This window comes from Ovis aries, chromosome 19 (assembly GCF_016772045.2).
Source record: "Ovis aries strain OAR_USU_Benz2616 breed Rambouillet chromosome 19, ARS-UI_Ramb_v3.0, whole genome shotgun sequence".
Taxonomy (NCBI): Eukaryota; Metazoa; Chordata; class Mammalia; order Artiodactyla; family Bovidae; genus Ovis; species Ovis aries.
The window spans coordinates 38,911,723-38,932,363 of NC_056072.1; the positions used below are offsets into that span (position 1 = coordinate 38,911,723).

Genomic DNA, 20,641 nt, shown 5'->3' on the forward strand with positions numbered 1-20,641 from the left:
TCCAAAGGTGACGGAGAGCCAATAAGGCTCTTTAAGCAAGAGGGCAGCTTCGCGATTTGCACTCCAGAAAAACCATACCAGCAGAGATAGAGAAAACAGATTGAGGAGGAGGGAGAGGTGAAAGTGGACCTGAAAGTTAAGATCGCAGCAGAGCTGGGTTTGAAGCTTGGTACATCCCAGGCCCCTTCTAAGCAAAGTAGATCTCAGCTGTAATCACAACCATAATCACTTCTTTCCTGATCTTTACATCTTTTATTTTTACCCTCCCCCTACCTTTTCAGTTTCCTTAGAGTGAACAAAGTGTGAATACATGGATGGGTGTGCAAAACTAACTGTGTGGAGGTGGCCAGGCACAACTGGAGTTATCCATACAAAAATTGAGGTGCAAACAGCTGCTGAAGCCCGCAGTCAGACTGTGCTTTGTGAGGCTCCGAGACTCTACAGATGGCATTTTGGTGGACTTATGCTTTCTGTCGGGGAGCATTATTAGAAATTGCATGTTCAGTTTAATTACAGTATCTCAAAAAAAAAAAAAAAAGAGAGAGAGAGAGAGATGTAAAAGGCTGTTACTCTATGAAAGAAAAGCTGTGACTTCCGCAAATGAATTCTATTATTTTAAATACATTTCCATTCAAACCGTCACACTTTCTGAACCCAGCAAATCTCTGAGAAAGTCTACACACCTGTTGCTGGTTTGCCTCAGTTCTCGGCTAAATACTTGTATAATTTTTCCTTCAAATACAGCAAGGATTTGCAAAATAGATAGATATATAGCTAGACAGACAGACAGCGTACCCATGGGCCCAAGCACTGTGCTAAGGACTTAATAAGAAGGATCTGATTCATTTGTTACTTTAGTCCTATCAAGAAGGTTTCATTACTGCCCTTCTTACAGTTGAGAAGGCTGAGATTTGGAAAGGATAAATGACATTCTTCAGCAGGATTTGAACCCACATCATTCTTTTTTTTTTTTTTTAAATTTTAGTTTTTTATTTTTTAAATTTTAAAATCTTTAATTCTTACATGCATTCCCAAACATGAACCCCCCTCCCACCTCCCTCCCCATAACATCTTTCTGGGTCATCAAACACCATGCTTTTTTTTTCCTTTTATTGTGGGGGAGGGGTCTCCTTCCTCCATTCAGCCTTTCCAGCCAGCAGGATAGCATTTGGATATTACCCTTTCATTCAGTGGATAAATTCAAAATTACTTACAACTTTCATTTCAGGAAAACCACCAAAGTCAGAGCAGTCTTCTGGGCCCAGATCATTGCCAGAATCTTTCCCCTGTGAAGTCTTCCTGAGGGCAGTGAGATCCCCTGAGATTGTCAGAGAACTGAGGATTTTTCTTTTCTTCCCAAATGACAGAAACCTTCTAGAGCAAGTCAGATTTATCCAAAGGACTTTCAGGCAGATTCTGTAGTAGTGAGGTTCTGTATCTTTCCCTGTTTCCATCAAGCCTTATAGGTCTGAGTCCAGTTGAAGAAGAAAAAAAGAAACAAGCAAGCTTGTGACACTCAACAGCACACAGTATGGAGCCACTCACCCAAGAGACCAGTGAGGGTAAATCCCATCCCAGCAAGATCCAGGCCATCCTAAATTCCTAAAACAAGGCCCATCTAATACTTCCTGTCTTAAACACCAGGGAGTAAAGGTTTATCTTTTCATCTTTCTTGTTTCAGTGATACATAAACCAGGGTTTCCAAGCCAGAATTATCCTGTAGACTAGTATCTCATCTATACTTTATGAAAAGTGAGGAGGGCAGGGAGAAACATGTTTCAAACACTCTCACCAAGGAAGATCCTGGAGGAAGAGAGGATGTGTTAAAAATATGCCATGAATCAATAAATACGAAACTGACATCTCTTCTCCCAGAACAAAAAGACATGCTGCCGATCACGATAACAACTGTCATTTATTGAGAATTTAGTATGTGCTAAGTAGATACATGCATATCTCATTTAATTTTCACAACATTCTATAAGTATTTTGTTACCATATTTCATTGAATCTAAAAGGCATCAATTATAAGATGCACCATTAATTTATGTAATCCTAAGAATAAAATAATGCTGCCAACTAAATTATGACACACCATCAAATGTAAGATACATCCAATTTCAGAAATGTTAAAATGGGCCTCTTATACTCCATGAAATAAAAAATCACTGTTGTCTGTTGAAATGCAGAGAAATGAAACAGAGATGTTAAATAATTTGCCCAGGGGCACACAGCTGGTTAGTTGTAGAGACAGAATTTGAACATGAACCTAATTCCAAGCCCACACTTTCAACTTCTATACTATGAAAGACTTGTGATTGTTAGTGATAAAATTAGAAGAGGTTTCTCAATCACTTAATCCCAAACCACCATTTGATAGATGGGGAGACCAAGGCATAGAGAAAAGAAGCCTGTTTCCAAATAAGATGGGCAAGTGAGCAGCTCTTGTCTGGGGTCCTGCACACTCTTTAGGGCCCTCACCCACCCCCACACTGACCCCCACCACCACCACCAGGCTGCCATGTCTTTCAGCCAAGAGATACTGTCCCCACTCATGATCTAGTAACTGGTTTCTAGTGTGACAGTTGAGGGATTCCAGAGTCCATACACCAGAATCCTAAATGCACAGCTCCAAGAAAAGTCTCCCAGGACCAGCCTGAACACTCAGGATCTGTTATGTCAAAAATTTACATCACACAGTCTTGGTTCCAGTTAGTTGTTAACCTATTTAAGTCTCACTTTTGTTTTCTGTGCATGCGTACTAAGTTGCTTTAGTCATGTCCAATTCTTTCGCCCCCGTGTACCATAGCCCACCAGGCTTCTCCATCTGTGGGATTCTCCAGTCAAGAATGCTGGAGTGGGTTGCCATTTCCTTCACCAGGTATCTTCCCAACCCAGGAATCAAACCTGCGTCTCACTTATGCCTCCTGCATTGGCAGGCAGATTCTTTACCACTAGCGCCACCTGGGAAGCCCCTTTGTTTTCTGTAAAAGGGGCTAATAATGTTTCCTCCTCTCCAAGGGTTGTTGCAAAGGTTAAAACATACATTTCCAACAGAGCTCTTAACACAGTGCCTGGTACATAATAAGCCCTCGATACTATCTATCTATAAAGACAAAGTTTTATATATATTACTATAAACATAAAATTATGTCATTATTGGTGTATTATTATTTAAAAGGAAACCCCCAAATCCAAATGTACAATATAGACATATTATTTGATTTCAGAAATGGAATAGAAAGCAGTGCTTCTCAAAATTTAATCTTTATACAAATCTCTGGGGATCTCGTTAAAACGTACATTCTGATTTGGTAGGTCTAAAACAGGGCATGGAAATCTGCGTTTCTAACATACTGATGATGAAGCCGTGAGGCAGGGGCTGTGGTTTGAATTTCAGTGGACTATAGGAAGCAGCTGATTTATCTCTTTATCATAAATTTCAAAAGAAAATGTTACAATATAGTTCCACATATGTTAAATACCCATTGAGTTCCAGGAGCTGGGTCAGGCACCAGAGAAGGGAGCTGTGAGAAAAAGCAGCCCAGGTCCCTTGCCCTCAGGCAGCTCCCAATAAACTTCTCAGGGAGAGGACAGGCGATAAAACAAGTGATTTCATCTAGAGACTGTGTTGTGGAGGGAGATGCAGGATGCTGCAGGGATGCCACACACAGGGATGTCACCTGGGCTGGGGTCCTTGATGCATGGCGCCCAGGGTTGGTCCCCCAAGAACTGCCTGCGATGTTCTTCGGCCTTGCTGAAGACCTGCTCATCATCCATCCAGACGTCCCAGAGTCTGTCCTAGAGCACCCACGACCATATAAGTGAAAGTTTATTTGGGGACTGGGTGAATATTTAATAGTACTATTAAATAAGTAGCCTTATTAGAGCAAGTGTTCGAAAACAGTCACCACCACCGTAAATAGCTTAAGCAAGAAAAGATCATTTTTGGCCCATGTAGCTAGGAAATGCATGGAGGGATTGGACTCAGAAATAAAGGCTTTTAGTGTGTCTTGATCGCTCCAGCTGCTGACAGTCTTCTTTAATGTGATTGTCATGATAGCAGGGGTTGGGGCCAAAATAGCCACAGATAGCACCAGGTTTTTATCCCAGATGCTGAGGCATGAGGCAAAAAGAGGTTTCCTCTCTATGAAACTGAATACAGTTCCAGAGAACACTCTTATTGGCCAGGCTTGGGTCATGTGTTAGTCCCTGAGCCAGTCATAATACCCATGATGACGTGGGGTGTTATGGTTGCCCCATCTTGGCTCACATGGCTGCTCCTATTTAGGATTCATTGCTTGACATTCCCACTAAAGCCGCATAGAGTAGAAGAGAGGCAATTCTAAGCAAGGCAACTGCACATACAAGAATAGCAAATGTCCACTACTGTGTCTCTCTAGAATTAAGTTTACTGTTCTTAGGTACAACAGCTCAGTCTCGAGGACAAGCCTGACCTTGGATACAAAGATAGCAAATTGGAGGGACAAAATATATATATATATATATATGTATGTGTGTGTGTGTATATATATATCTTTGTGTGTGTGTATGTATATATATATCTCAATAGCATTGTTTCTTTCTTGTGGATATATTTTAATTTGAATACAAAGATTTTTCATTATCTTAAATCACTTTTCATTGCATTAAAATACCTGAAGTTGTTTTCTGGTTTGCAAGTAGAAGTTAACAATGTTTGCTATTCAGCAATTCAGCTACATGCATTTGCTCCATAACCAGGGACTTTGGCTAAGAGATGAAAGTTGCCTGTATAGTATTTATGCATATTGCAACCACAGAATATTTGGTTTTCCAAGAAAGCACACCATTGGGCTGGATCCACTGAGGATTTCCTGCTCTGGACCAGGTACTGTACTAGTCCCCAGAAATACAGAATTCACTGGGTACAGGGAAAGACAAACATGCTATTAGTCAGGGACCATAAGAGCTCAAGCAGAGGTATCAACAGAAGAGTTGAGTCTTTGTTATGAAGGTATAACTCTTGGGACTGGGGGGAGGCGTGGTAGGGAATCTCTTAAAGGCTTTTGAGCAAGAGTATGATAGGTTCAGATGTGTGCTGTATGAAGATCACCGTGAATGCTGTGTGAGCAATGAACTACAAGGGAGGGAAAGAACTAAAGGCTGGTTTGGAGTCTTAAGCAACTGTTGAGGTGGAGATGATGAGACAAGAGTTGAACATCAACTCTGTCAGCAAGAGTATAGCCACATGATCTCGTACAGTGGGAGGTAAAATCAAGAGACACAGTAGAGGTGGCTTGGGCAGGCCACGCCACCCATGTCTTTATGGGGAGGAGTCAAAGATGGCTTTAATAAAAAGAGTAAACAATTCGTGACTCAGGTACTGGTCTTTAGTAACATATATTTCATATTGCCCTAAAAATGGAATCTTCTGAAAGAGAGTGATGAAGATACAGGGGATCAAGTATGCATGATGGCCTGCCCCACTGAAGAAGTTACATTGAATTATGACCCTGTTTGAAATGTGTGGTCCTTGGAGCCATTGTTTTAGATAGGCAGCGTATTCTGGGAAGCATGTTGTGGCTATCTGTTTGGCTTTCTCTTCCCACTCTAGCTTTTATCCACCCCTACCCCCAAATCCTAGTGAATTGCTCCAGGATAGTTATTTTCAGTAATTACGTAATACAAACACTGGCATCTTCAGCAAAACATAAATAGGTTGGAACTTGGTTTTAAGTGTTCTTTCAATCAACCATATCCATTTCTCATACGATGTTTCTGGAACTGGCAATTAACTGGCTTGTTGGAGTCAGAGCTGGTCAGGTTATTTAAGGGCTATTGGAGAATCTCTTGCTCCTGGATGCCTCTCTTCCTTTGCTTAGCTGAGCCTGCAGAGGAATTCTCTTTTTTATTTTTCTGCAGTCACATTTAACTCCCTCTCTGGAAGCCAAGCAGATTTAATTGTGTAAACATGAGCAATGGTAATTGGGTAAATGAAGTTGGAAACCAAGGTATGATGTTTTTGTTTTGCTCTGTGATGGGGAAAAAAATAGGGAGCTTGTTTTTCTATGGTGGCAAACCTCACTGTCAGAATTCTGGACAGACAGTTGGCAGGAGGGAATCCCTTTACGAATTTTCACTGAGACCCATTGAGCTGAAATATGTATCTGCTGCCTTGCTGGTTATGGATCCACCCTGGGGCATTTCATTGTTTTATAAAGTGACTTACGAAGTGGTTTACACAGGTTCTGTTATCTGAGAAAGAATAAATTAGGAGTTTCCCTAAGAATTGCACACTCAGGTAATACACATTCATTCAGAGAACCAGAAGAGGCGTTACCAGAAACGCTCCCAACTTTGTGCCCTGCTGTAGGTGGAAAAGCAGATTTTAACAAGACATAAAATATAGAATTCCTTTTTATAAAGAGGAGATTAGTAATTGCCTTCCTTTATATAGCTGTCATTTAATACTGATTTTTTTAAAAAGTCTATTTACATACAATCTTTCCCAAACAAAAGATTCAAATAAGAAGAGACTGGTGAATAGAATATATTTTTAGTTCTTCATTTCAAACATTGAGGTGATCCCACAAGAAAAGGATGATATCAACTTTTGCTTTTAAGAGATGGTTTTGCCAGGATATTATATTGATCCTTATTTCTTGTATTTTTTATTATTGCCGCTAGAATTCCATTTCTTATAAGCCTGCAGTAAACTTCGTTTTCCCAGTTGAAAAATTCAAGCAAACCAAGAAGCAGACTTGGCAATGTAGTATGTCCCCCTCACCATACAGCTTGCTTTATAAATGAAAACCATTCGAAAGGACCAGGTCCGAGGTTAATGAGACACTCATTAAAGAGAGAGAATGGCAGAAGCTGATAGTGCTCTGCGCCTGTGTTGAAGGAGAGGCTATTGTTATAAGATGTTTGCTGTGCTGATATTGTAAACCACATGACAGATGGGTCAAGTGCTGATTACCGTATTCTAACATTTGGAATAGCAAGTAACATATTTGATAAGCTGGCAAGTTTTTATATATGATTCAACCCACAATATAAAAGCCATGAGAATTCCAAATTGAAAATAATTAAATGAGCTGGAAACAATCAGATACCACACATTTTTTTTTCCCCGCAAAATGACAGATTTTGACATGTTGAAATTCCACAAAGGGAGCAAGAATATTCCCCAGCTCAATTGAACTAATAATGGCCCTTCATCTGCTTTTGCAAAGCAATTAATCCCTGCCTTCTCACCACGTGGGAGACAACAGTGAAGATTTGTAGGCACCTGAAGCTTTACAGAGATCCCTCCCATGCATTATTTTCTTTGCTGTTCTTGGCAACCTCTCAAGGTATACAAAAAGAAGATGTTAATATTCTCAGTTTACAGAGGAGGAAGCTGAAGCCTGGAGAGGCTTACATAGAGGGGAGAAGGTTCCATAGGAAATTAAGTAGCCTCGTGAGGATGAGAAGTCATGTCCCCCAGCTCTGTTGACATCAAGTGCTATTTCTGGTCATCTGGAAGGAGGAAGCAGCTGTTAACGTTTAGGCGTGCTTTACTATACAAAAAGTCTATCTTCTTTCGGTCAGTGGTACCACCACCATCATCCATGTGTTCCCATCCGGATGAAGGCATTCCGCCTCTGAGTGTCTCAGTACGGTGGTAAGAGTCTCGTCCTCGTCAGGCAGTGTCACACCTCTGTAACGCTGCAGTCACTCCAGGAAAGCAGCAGCTCTCCTTTCGTGTGTGATCATTTTTGCTTGTTTGGTTGTTCTTTTCAGAGTTTGTCATCTTACTTGTCACCTTTGTGATAGTCACTTTGTCTCTTTACTTTTTTTTTTTTTTTAACCGTCTCTCCTCACCTACCCGAGCAGCTCCCCCGCCACCTCCTGGGCCTCCTCCACCCACCCAAACGCAGACCAGCATGTTATATCAGAGGCTCAAAGGCATGCCTAGGCCAAAACCAAGTACTGTAAACTTTTACGTTTCCTTTATGCAACAGCTTTCTAGTTTAGTTTGCTTTTCTGTTCATTTCTCTGGAAATTTTCTTTAGCATACTAACCTGAGGCTCAGACTCTCAAGTTTGACACCGTAGGTTTTGAGAGACTTGAAAAGAGAGCATTATTTCCAAATGTCCACATTTTTTTTTTGTCTAGCTCTGTCTGACATATGCAACATTTTCAAATCTCAGTGTCAGCACAAAATAACATTGTTGCATAACATTTTGCATGATGATTTTTTTCTATGTTATGAGCTTCAATTCTGTTGTATGAAATGTTTACTAAGTATATTGTATTTTTAGTTCCCCTTTGTCAGTGCTCCAGCTAGTACAAGATTGGGTGATAGGAGTATCGCAGTATGTTTCCAGATATTGCAGACAGCAGACATGACCCCCCAAAAAAAATCATTTCTAAGCACAAATTTCTCCTTGATCTCTGTTGGGGGGATGGAAGAGGGGCTACAGGATTTTGCACAATATTTTCTTTAAAGACAACATCTTAAACAAGTTGATTTTAGTACCATTTTTACTAACTAGTGAGTCAACAATGCAAGTAAGAGGAAAATAAAGTCATGTCTCAATATAGAAGCTTGATCTACAGATAATGGAATTGTAGCTAATTAATAATAAATGAAAGTCTGGCTATATGGGTCCATTGAAAGATCAAATATTCTAGATTCAAGCATACGTAACCTACTTACATGAAATGGTTGCAGGTTAAAGCAGAATTGCAAAAGATTTTATTAAACATACTGTCTGTATATATACATCAGGCATACACATATCTGCGTACAAGTGTACACACTCACAGAAAGATTGTGTGCGCATGTACACTCTATGTGTACCTATTGATATATATGGTAGTCAATCTCAGAGCACTGCATGTTAAAACAAATCTTCAGGTGATCCTAGCTTATGCATCTTGCATTTCTCCCAACACAAAAATCATTTACATCTTTGAAATAAAAGTACAGAAGAATATTGATGGAATGATTTCCATTACTGCATCGTGTGTCATGAACATATAGAATTTCCCTAGATTCGGTAAGTGTTCCGCCCAAAAGGATAGTATTCTCTATTTTGTAAGTAAGAGATTTCAAAGATGTGCCCCAAGTGGGATTTCCTGCAGATTTGTATTAACGTGCAGGCTTGTCTGGTTACTAGAAAATGTATGTAAGTGTGTGATGTGTGTATGTGGGTGTATGTGTCGAATAGGTAATAAGCATAGGATGAGGAATTTGCAAATTGATGTGTAAATGTGAATATCAACTAACAAAAAAGTAGCCTGTGCATATTTACTATCGAAATGCAAATACCTCACTCTACACATATTACCTCAACATATATACACAGTATGTTTGTTAGAAATGCCTGAAAGTCTACTAATGAAATTATGATAGTCCATTTGTGAAATTACAAACAGACCAGGCACCCCAGAAGCACAGGTATCAAACCTGTCACTCAGTCTTGCTCCAGGTGTTATTGCCGTGGACCAGGCAGTGAGCTGTCAGCCCCTGAGCTGTGCACATCACCTTATCTGGGTGGTGGAGACTCTCTGCCTAATCTGCAGATTTATTTCCCCCAGCTCCCACCTTCAAACCCCCATCTTCTACGCAACCACACTTCCACCTGAACCTGGCAGAGACAATGGAGCATTCTGTTGGCCTGATTCCAGAAAGCTCATTTTCACACCAGTCATCAGGCCTTGTTAGAGTGAAACTTGCACTACCTCAATTATCTGACCAACCGCATCCATCATTCATCGTTCCCATTGGCTGGACCACTCCTTTTGCATAGTGTTTCACAGAATTTTTCTTTGTTGTTGTTAAATCCTACATTATTAATCATCTTCCATGTTCATCACCTATATAACAAATGCACGAAAAAATAGGAAAATATTATGAGAAACTGCTTGTTTCTCTTCTCTTTAAATTAGCCACCTCCCTACCATTTTGTTTACCACTCCCCTGACAAACACACACAACCAACTACCAACAGGACACCAGCCCTTCCTGTGAAGTATTCAGTTACCTTCTCTGGCAAGTAAAACCCTGAAGTCAAAACGTATTTGCTTCAGATGAGGAGATTGAAATAACTTTCAGCAGTCCTCTTGTGCACATGTATACCCTCCTTGTGGAATTGTGCTAAAGGATCCTAATTGCTGTTACACACTGCTGTTACACACCATGGGCTATAGATGACTCAGGCTTCAAGATTTGAAGGGGTCTAAGCACAAACTACAAGTTCACCTGTGAGTTTAGACTGGTTGAATTCAGGCCATTTCATTGGCTTAGGAAATCTTTGTTTCAAATATTACTACGCTTTGCCCCACCCCAACAGGAAAAAAAAAATACAGTTCTTTGTAACATAATAACATTGCCAAACATTCATGAATTTAGCTCTATAAAGGATAAAATGAAAACCAGAGTTTGGAAACCAGGGATCAGTTTGTTCTTAAGTCCAATAAAAGCCCTTTCAATACAGTAGAACCTAAAGCGCATTGTTGCCATCTCACTGATAAAATTTCACTTGTACCCACCAGTGAAACAAACCACTTCATCCAATACTCTACACCCTATGTTCTTGTAAAAATTCTATCCTGCCTTCTATCTAATGGCCCAGGAATGCCCATTAATTCTCAGTCTCCACCCTGGACAACTTAAAACAGCCAGACCTTTAAGTCTGCTTTTTTAGAATGAACATTCCAATACCTGTTAAACACGCCGACCTTGAATGAAAAACAGTGCTGTCGTATTGTTTAGGGACAAAGCCAGGAAGTAGATGGAGCAGCAATCAAGACTAAGCTTCTGTTACATCGTCCCACCTCAGGTAGCACAAACACTGCCTAGAGAGGGCTATACGATAGTCCACTTATGCTGTCTTTAAAGAACATGTGCACAAAATGTCGCTAAATTTGTAACGGGCTGTCATAGTATTCATACAGCTTTAAGAAGCAAATTGGAAGCTGGAGCACTGCTTTTTCTTAGTATGTATTATAATAATGATGGTGATAATAATAATAAAATGGCTTTCTGGTTTGCTCACTACTAATTATGTGGCATTTAACATTTGCATGAAACCTAAAAAAAGAAATTAAAAAGGGGATAATCTTTGGAATTTCTTGTCCACTAGTTCTAATGGCCACAAAATTAGCCCACCACTTTCACTGAATTTTAACACAAATTCTTGTACTACAGAAAATGTAGGCCGGTTAATCACTCCTGCCAAAAAGCTGGAAGATACAATACGTCTTGCTGAACTAGTCATTGAAGTTCTTCAGCAGAATGAAGAGCACCACGCAGAGGTAAGCGGGCGCCAGCGGGGCAGGGCCTCTGGTTCCTCAGAAGATACAGCAGGGCTGATTCTACTGGCAACTTTGTGAATACGATGTCTTAACTCCCATTTTCTTTTAACTGACCTTGCCATGCAAATGAAAGTGGCAATTTTACAAGGAGGCTCCTTTACAGGGTTGTTTAAAACAGCCAAAAAGTGGGTTGTGTGATGTACATTTCAGCTTGAGTTTTCAGATGTTTCTAGCAACAAGCCAAAGAGGTGAGTCTATCTTTGAGATAATTATTCAAGCAGCATATGGTTATTGTCAGGAACATATGAAATGCTTTTTGGTCTTTTGTGGCTGTTTCTGTTGCTACCACTGTTGTTTTGATTTATTTTATTTGGTGTGTGGATTGAGAGCCGTCTTTTTGAATTTATCTCTGTAACTTAGTCTGCTCGCCCTAGAGTCTTCATTTGTTAATCTCAGATGACCTGGGTTGCTAAACTCAGTGACAGAAACAAATTATTCTGTGTTGTTCAACTTGTTGATTCTCCAACCTACATCTAAATAAATATAGCTTACTTTTTTTTAACAAGCCACTGTCAAAATTATTATTCTGATAATTACACACTGAGGAATTTAGAGGCTAATTCAATCCCAAACCTGTAAGGACTTAAACAACCCAACCCTTCCAAGAAAAGATTGCAAGATTTCATAATGATCAAACTGTTACACCACTGCTTGTTTCAAAACTGAGATTTAAAAGCATTTCTCTTAAAATCACCTCTCTAAAAAACCTCACTCATGCTCCCTCTTCCCCTCCAATCAGATCTACAAGGGGGAAAAGAGGGCATCAATAAAAGTAATGTCAAAGGCACCTAAAATGCTAATTCCCATCAGTAAATGAAAATCAACAGTATAGTTAAATAATACACCATAAAGACAGTCATCCCAACTAATGCCTGATTGCATATTTAAATTTCCTCCCTGTTTTTCTACTGTTCCACTCAATCTTGGCTGATCGTGGCAGGGGAAAGAGGTATGTGACCCAAATGAATGAGTCAGCCACCTGCTGTCATAGTCTGTGCATGCCCTTCCAGTACCATGTCTTCTAATGGGACTTTTCCCAGTGCCCCTGCTTCCTAACACTGACCCAAGGAATGTAACAGCAATTTCCAGTGGACTGCTTGTGAAATGGGTGGCCTTCCACGGCAGGGTCAATGTGGGTGATTCTCTTGTGCGTGCATGAAGCAATTGATAATACTTAACAATGACTGCGGTTACATCCCAACACACGCCTCCTAGCTGCCTTGACTCTGTCCCCTTAGCGTGTTGTAGCTCCTCTGTCCGTCTGTACTTACCTTCATCCCAGCAGATGAGTACCGAGCCTAGTCACCAGTAGCTAGCCAGAGTGATACTAATCTTCCTCTACAGCTGTCTGTATGTGAACCATATATACAGTATTTATATATAGAGAGAGTGCCAACGAACCATGATGTCCCCCAAACCCTCACTGAAAATGGGGTGAAGACCCCTCGAGGTAGGTACAACTAACTCCGGCAACACCTAGCAAATGCACAGCCAAGAGTGAGAAGAGGGGCCACATCAACACCCTCCAAATGTAGACACCTTCAGACAGAAAATTAAGTTGGGCTAGAGTTTTTTATTCTACTCTATCGTATGTGATGTTCTTTTCAGATGGGGACATCTGGGGTTCATTGTGATGGTAAGTATGTTCTTTCTGGGTATCTATAGAATCATCTCCAGAGGCATGGAGAGGTCTGGCCAGTCCTTTCCTGATTTGGGTGTTGAGACTTTTCCCAATATTTCGGACCAGATTTTTGAAGACATGGATACAAAGCAGATGGTTTTCTTTCAGTGAATGATTGAAGAAGGAAATGGACACATATGCTTGATTTAATCAAGTTATTTTCTGAGGCTACTGCAGTCTGAGAAAGGAGAACATTTTCCCAAATGACTCACAAGTGGTACCAAAGAGAAGCTGATATTCCAAAGAAGCCTTTTTTCCCCAGTTTTCCAAAAAGCCCTTCTTCACTCAGTACTAATCACCATCTTAAACAACCCTCATAACCATCATCACAAAATATTTTAATCTTACGTGTTCAAAAGCCATTCATAAATAGGGCAGAAATAAACTCAGTTCTGTTCTCATTTACTGACTTCAGAAGTGAGAAACAAAAACTTTGGCATACTTTGGAATTCAGAGGCCCAGGTTGCTTTTTGATAAATGTAGAGATTTCCGAAATCAGTGCTTTCACCCAATCACAAAACCTCATTACTCAGTTGATCAAAAATACCCATCTATGAGCACAGAGACATTTCCCTCAGCCCTGGTGATTTTTTAAAACTGTCCAGCTGATTTCAGGGTAACGCCTGGTCAAGAGACCCTTGGCTGCAACCAAAGAAGTAAAATTTGCCCTGGTACACTGAGGATGAGAGTATGAGGTTTTGCTGCCAAAAGGATGAAGGATGAAATTTTTATCCTACTGGCCAGTACTCACTGCCATCTTCTCTAGATGCCCAGTGAACTCTAGAAAATCAGTAAGTGCTAAACATGAATCTTAGCTGGACCTTAGCGGTCATGCTGTTTGCTGGCACCACACTAATAAAAGTGACAAATGGGATCGCCTCCCCCACAGAAGTCAATAATCCTTAGAACTACTTTGAATTCCAATATAAAGTAATTAAAAATTTCAGGAGAAAACACAATCCCCACCAGCTAAGAATATTGTCATGTGCACACGCACAAGTAGTATATGGTAGCAGTTATCACCCGAATCTCTAAATTACAACATAATTCTGCTCTCAGAGCCTCAGTCATGCGCATATACACGCCTGCACACACACAGGAATTATACCTTCATGTGCTGTTAACTTCACTTTCCCAATCTCTCTCTCTATGTATACGTATGTATATGTATATATGTATTGTGGTACACATAGGGGTACATATATACATGTAGTTTGTATAGAAAATACAGAGTGTGTTCAGTGTGGTTGACCATACCCCTGAAGTATACATCTTTGCCTTTAAATAATGAAAAACGCTGGGTAAGTATCTAGAAACCAAAGTACAACTCCTTCTTGTCTTTGGAAAAGATTTCTGAAGATTTTAGACACCATAGACATGTACAAAAATAGAATTCGCCTGTATGAGCAAGTTCAAAGTAAATATAGATATCGTCGTCATTTTATTTTAAACCTTTGCCTTGCCCAGTCCAGGTTCACAGACTCTGTTCATTTGATTAAAATTAAGAAATGGCTTTTTTGGTGATTACTGCTCTCACCTGAATCTTTTTCTCCTTCTTAATGAGTCAGGTTTGATTATGAGGTTCTGAAAGAATTACTGTGGGTATAGAAAACTAAATTTGAACTTCACTTCTCCAACAACCCCCCTATTTAATCTCTCTTCCTTTGCTAGATTACCAGGTTTCTCTGCCAGATATTAATGATAATAATTCATATCACAGTAGTCATTGTTCTTCATAGGGCTGCCAATCTATATGATTATTAATATAACAACTGTAGATAATTTCTCAATAATTTATCAGATTCTAACAAGGGACTAAATTTTCTGTAGAGAGTAAAAATGGGTGCTTCTTAAGGCCTCTGGTTTGCAACTTTTCAATAAAGCTGGTAAGAACCAGGTATGAGGTTGGTCTGAGAAAATTTTTATTTTAGGCATTTAGGATTAGTTTTGTTTTGTTTCATTTTGTGGGTTTGTTTTTTTTTTTTCTTGTCATCCTAGAGCAAAATTGTGTCTGGGAAGGCATTTCAGTCTCCCCAGTTACCATTTTTTGAACTCACCCTGAAGATGTCAAGTGAAACAAATAACTAAAGCATAAGTACCAGCCAGTGTTTGGTATGCCTTTGTGATTAGTGCAGATATCCTCCATCAGGACTGATGAGAATCTGCCCTCCACATAGGGTTGGGTGGCAGCAGTGGAACTTTAGCAAGTTTGAGTGTTTAGAAGGTCTCTGCCTAGAAGGCAGATGGCTAGGAGAGCTCTGGGGAGGAGTGGAGGGTTTCTCCCTTGGCTGGATTTAGCCAGGTGGTCAGTGGAACAAGCCCCAAACCCCAGGGCTCTCATCCTCAGGTGGTAAAACTGCAGTAAAATCTCATCGATTCAGACCCATTTCCTCCTAATTTGTGACAATTCAACTTCAGATGTGGCTCTTTTAATTCCTCTTCAGTAAAATGTTTGACATGATCTCAACTTTCTCTAGAAATTCTAACAGCTTTTCTTCCAAGTTTTATCCCAGGATCTATGAAATTAAAGCTCCCATCTCTTTTATTTCAATTTATAGGTCAATTTATCTATAATTACTTGAAATTTTAAAAATACTTTTAAGTTTATCATACGCTTAGTGATAGCCAGTCAATGAATACATTGTACTTGGGCTCCCGGGTATAACCTGCTTTGAAAAGCAGCTAAATGATCGTTCTTTTTTAGAAAGCCCAGTAATTGAGGTTTTTTTGCTGACAGACTAGCATCTCTTCTCTTCCCTTACTCTGAATCACTGAGGTTTTACTGTAAGTTAAAATGGAAACAGCAGGTGTCTTATTTCCAGCCAAGCTGCCCTTGCAGAATGGTCCATGACTTGATTTTTTCCATTTAATTTCCAAACCAGCCACATGTTGATAAAGGAGAAGTAAGTAAATGAAATCTCATGAAAGTAGAGAGGTGGACCCCTATTCTGCCTCCTGGTGGCTGTTAGAATATCCCCAGATAACTAAGAGATCACAGAAGAGCTTGGCCATTGAACAAACTCTTTTATTTATGGAATTATTTCCATAATCATCTTTCATGTTTTGAAATGCCTTCCCATCTTTTTTTCGATGAATGCTCTGGAAAGTGTTTCCCATGTAAATACTTTATGGCACCGGGTGGGGAGGTAGGGGAATAAAAAGGGCTGGCAAATTGTTTTTGTTTTTCTGCTCTCTTTGAAATCAGCAAAAGGGGATAAAAAGGGGGCCTGTTGACACTGCCACTCATTCTGCATGCTCCCTGCCAGAAATGATTAGTCAACATGCATGCATGCCTTTGAATTGCATTCACATCTGGCCCATCTGATGTGAATGTCACCTCTGAGACCCTGCACAATGATTTCCAAGGACCCATGTGCATGAAAATGAGTTACTTCACTGATATTTTTGGTTTTCAATGTACATATGTGTCCAACCCTCAGAAAAGTAAGTCCTAATCTTACTGAGGTCTCCTAGCTTAAAGCCTGATCTTTCCTATAGACAGGATGCAAAACCAGAGGCTCCCTGCTCAAAGAGATTTCAACTCAAAAGTTTTGTGACAATACAACAATGGTTTCCTTTGCCTTGGTATGAAATAGGAGTAACATTTCTAACATGTAGGGAAAACGTGAGTTGCTAAGCTTGTATGAAACCACAGACAATTAAGCCCCAGATGTGTAGAGATAATAAACAATAATTACCAATTTTCAAGTTAGACCAGCAGAAAACCCATAAACACAGTGAAGAAACTCCCAAATTCTAATACTTTAGAGCAAGAACTAGTCAACAAGAGTGATAAAGAGCATGACTCAAAAGGTACTGAGTTATTGTAAATTGAACAGAAGTTCTGTGCCTGTCATTTCTACAGCTGCAGATTTCTAAAGCAGGCCTGGACTCATGAGAAACATTGCCCTGGACCACATAGAGGCGCAGCTATATCCAAAAGTGCTGTTCTCTTTACAATAAAATTACCAAACCCTGCTGGATGCACAATCAGTCTTTAACAGCCAGGGCTTGACGTCACATCTTAGGTCGGAGACAAAAAGCTCATCACCTCTTTACCTGTTGTTTTTCTGCCACATCTCAAAGGCCTTCGCGTGGTGGTCAGACTTGATGGTGGAGCATGCCGAGACGTTCCTGTCACTCTTTGCAGTGGACATGGATGCAGCATTGGAAGTGCAGCCCCCAGACACGTGGGACAGCTTCCCACTGTTTCAGCTGCTGAATGATTTTCTCCGGACTGATTGTATGTATCATCTTTGACTGTTTGTCTTTCTTAAGTAGTGTACAGATAACTGATGACTGAAATGTGTTTATCCCAGGCAGGCTACATGTTGGAAACAGCTCTTCCGAGTTTTATGATTACTTTAAAGAAAAAACAAACAAACAAACAAACGGGTTACAGCTGATCAAATTCCCTTTCTTCCAGCAAGTATCCTGTTGCAGGGAAGCCCTCTCTTCACTAGGCAGAAAAACCCAAGCTCAGTGAGAAAGGGGTGCCCATGCCCGTGTGTTTTATTTGCTCTTGAATAAGCTAATTAACTTCAGCTCTACACATTCTGAATTTTTAATCAAAAGATGCTTCCTAGATGAAAAACAATTTCAAGCTAAGTAACACCTAGGTGTTTCAGAGTGTCGTAGAGCACCACATAGCCACAAAGTAGACCGTCCTCCTCAGAATGATGAAGAAAAGAAGGGATACAGAATCCTCTTTTCCTGGTAACATAAGGGGGGAAAGGGAGCAGGTACAAAGAAAACTTAAAGGAAAATAAAAGTATCACTTTTTGCTTTTGTTGTTCTTCAAGGGGGCATTCTTTTTTTCCCTTTTCTGGAGAGTGACACAAATGAGTAAAAGGTTTTTGAATTCCATTATCCTTCCCCCCAGATTGAAGCATGATGCCATTCATGTACCGTTTGCTTTGCTTCTTCTCCTCCTCCTTCCCATCCTCCTTCTCCTCGTCCTTGTCCTCTTCCTTCTCCTTTTTGGCTTTTTAAGACGCAGTATTTGTAAAAGAGAAAACGGTCCTCTCTACGTCAACATTGTATGCTGATAAAGCTACTGTGGATTCTTACTGAGCTTTTGCTTATCTGTTCTAGATAATTTGTGCAATGGAAAATTTCACAGACACCTGCAAGACCTGTTTGCCCCACTTGTGGTTAGATATGTGGATTTGATGGAGTCCTCAATTGCACAATCCATTCACAGGGGCTTTGAGCGGGAGTCATGGGAACCAGTCAAGTAAGGAAACCTCTTTTGATACTATCGGAGTTTGGGTGCTAATGGCTGGAGAGTCATACACAAATGGATTAATGGTGTCTTATGGTGTTGATTGTTTACATGGACAGAGAGCAAACACCTTACTCCCAACTATGATGCTCATACCCTCGTTGTCCAAGGAGGGGAGCGGGGAAGAGGTTGAGAAATGTTTCATAAAATGAAATCTTCGTTTTATTGCACAAGATAGATAAGCAATATGGGATATAAACCTGCCTGTGATATTTGTACTGTGTGTCTTACTCTAGTGGTTTTACCCCTAGGAATTGACGTTTCCCAAAGTGGGTTCCACAGGAGTCTAAGGAGTCAGCAAACTTTTTCATGAAAGACCAGATAGTAAATATTTTGGCTTTTTAAGCTACATGATCTGTATAAGCTCTCCACTCTACAGTAGTGCTAAAGCAGCAACAGACAATAAGTAAATGAACAAGTATAGTTGTATTCCCCTAAAACTGTATTTACAAAAACAGGAAGCTGGCCTGTGAGCCAGTTTGTCATTTCTTGGCCTAGGCTTTTGAAATGCTCCTCAAGAAAAGGACTTTGTGGCCAGATATGTTTAGGAAACTCTGCATACCCCCGTCATCTACCCAACACCCTTGTCTCCTGGGTAGCCTCCGAGAAGTAGTTCAAAACTCGGAGAGTACAATAATACAGAAACTTTTTTGCCCATGCTTAATCTAGAACTTTCTGAATTACTACTTATTTTCCTAACAGGATATCTATCCTATAGAACCAAGCACAGGAAATCCCATAGGTTGTGATTTTGACAGTTGCCATAGCTGCTTGGCAGATAGATCCTATTAGAAATGGGTTGCAGATTCAGTGCCACCTCCATTCCCCAGCAAGGAAGAAGGGCTGTCACTCAAGGCTGCCAGAGAGTCAGTCTCAGACCCTCCCCCCACCCCTTTTCTGGAGAAGTGAAGAACTTCTTGAGGGAGAGAATTTTCTGATAGGCTTAGAAAAGCTCCAGTAAAACCTGATAAGAGCTTTGCTCTGTTAGATTCTCTTTTTTTTTCTGTAAGAAAACCATTTTGTTCTTTTGGTCCTTTACATCTGTGGGATGTGGCAACCAGGATGGAGTGAAGTGGGTACAGTGTACCGCACCCTGTCAGGCACGCCAGAACAGATGTTCAGGAACCTTCTCTCAACTTGGAAGCCTTTACTTGCACCCTGTCTTTCAGTAGTTTTCTGAATCAAGACTCCCCTTCTAATATTACACTGAATCAGATTCTGACTCATAAAAGAATCAATGCAAAATAGGTTTTTCAACCCATACCCCCCTCTTTCCACATCTGAGCCACATAAGAAGTCTCTTGACTTGCCCTACTGAGCAGGTTAATAGGCAGTAGCTCTTCATTTGCAAGTACCAAAATACATACATATATATATAAATATATAAATTTTTGCTTATAATTCTCAGGTTTACAACAGTTTTTTAATACAGCCCTGCTGGCTTTCAACTCATGAGAATACAAACGGGACCTTTGATGATAAAGCATGAGCGAGTGTATTTTTTTAAATGCTCACTCGAAGCAAGACAGTTGTCCCGTGCAGAATGGTTGTGAAAAAAGAAAAGGTTAAAATGAGTAATACTCACATTTTGAAAATAGCAGTGGTCTTGAAATAGCATTTACTTACTTGGGTTTAAATGGTGAAGGCTACTACCATCAGCACACACGGGAGGAAATGATGGGCATCCGGATGTTCCTGTTTCTTAAAGGGCCCTAGAGGCAGGGGCCTTGTTCTGCAGTTACTAGCCAGAAGGCAAGGCCCGGAACCTCCATAAGTGTCTTCTCATCTGTAAAACTAACTTTTAAAAACGTCTCTACTCATTATGTGAAATCTGTGCTGAAGCTCTGTGATCATGTCCCTGAAGTCATTTTTTTTTTTTTTGAAGTCATTTTTAACCTGTTAAATTCTTCAGAAACCTTCTGCACCATAACATATACGTGATCAGTCAGAAGTAAAAGTAGACTCAGAATTATTTTCACAATTGGAAGTCTTGGTCTGGGAATGTTCTCACAGGGTGTTTTTAAGGGGTAGAAATAAATAAAATATGAACTCTCAGATCAGTAATTTAAAGATCTGAAAATTAGCAAAGAGTTGATCATTTGTGACTAAAAACCTAAAAATAGTTTATAGGGATGTGTTTTGCCCTTAAGTAGCTTTTTTCTCTCCTAAACTGTGCTGTGGGTGGGCTCATGAATATGACTGTGGTTTATTTAATTCATACTAAATAGTACATGGTTTTCAGAGTAGGTAGAGGTATTGGGAAATGCCAGCTAATACATAAGCTAAATTTAAATTGTGTGAAATCACCTACGTTTTATTAGCTGATT

General features: G+C 40.1%; 1 protein-coding gene across 23 annotated transcripts in view; it reads left to right on the forward strand.

The window, feature by feature from the left end:
• CADPS (calcium dependent secretion activator) overlaps positions 1-20,641 on the forward strand; it is a 478,855-nt gene that overhangs the window by 367,247 nt on the left and 90,967 nt on the right. For 8 of the 23 annotated variants that reach the window (XM_042236640.2, XM_027958222.3, XM_027958224.3 and 5 more), the window contains 3 exons: positions 11,183-11,289; positions 17,117-17,273; positions 18,125-18,266. In XM_042236640.2, coding sequence (XP_042092574.1) covers positions 11,183-11,289; positions 17,117-17,273; positions 18,125-18,266 — 406 coding nt within the window. Of the gene's footprint in view, positions 1-7,860; positions 7,954-11,182; positions 11,290-15,912; positions 15,934-17,116; positions 17,274-18,124; positions 18,267-20,641 lie in introns of all 23 variants that reach the window. The other 15 variants (XM_060402261.1, XM_060402262.1, XM_060402263.1 and 12 more) reach the window with 3 other exon arrangements.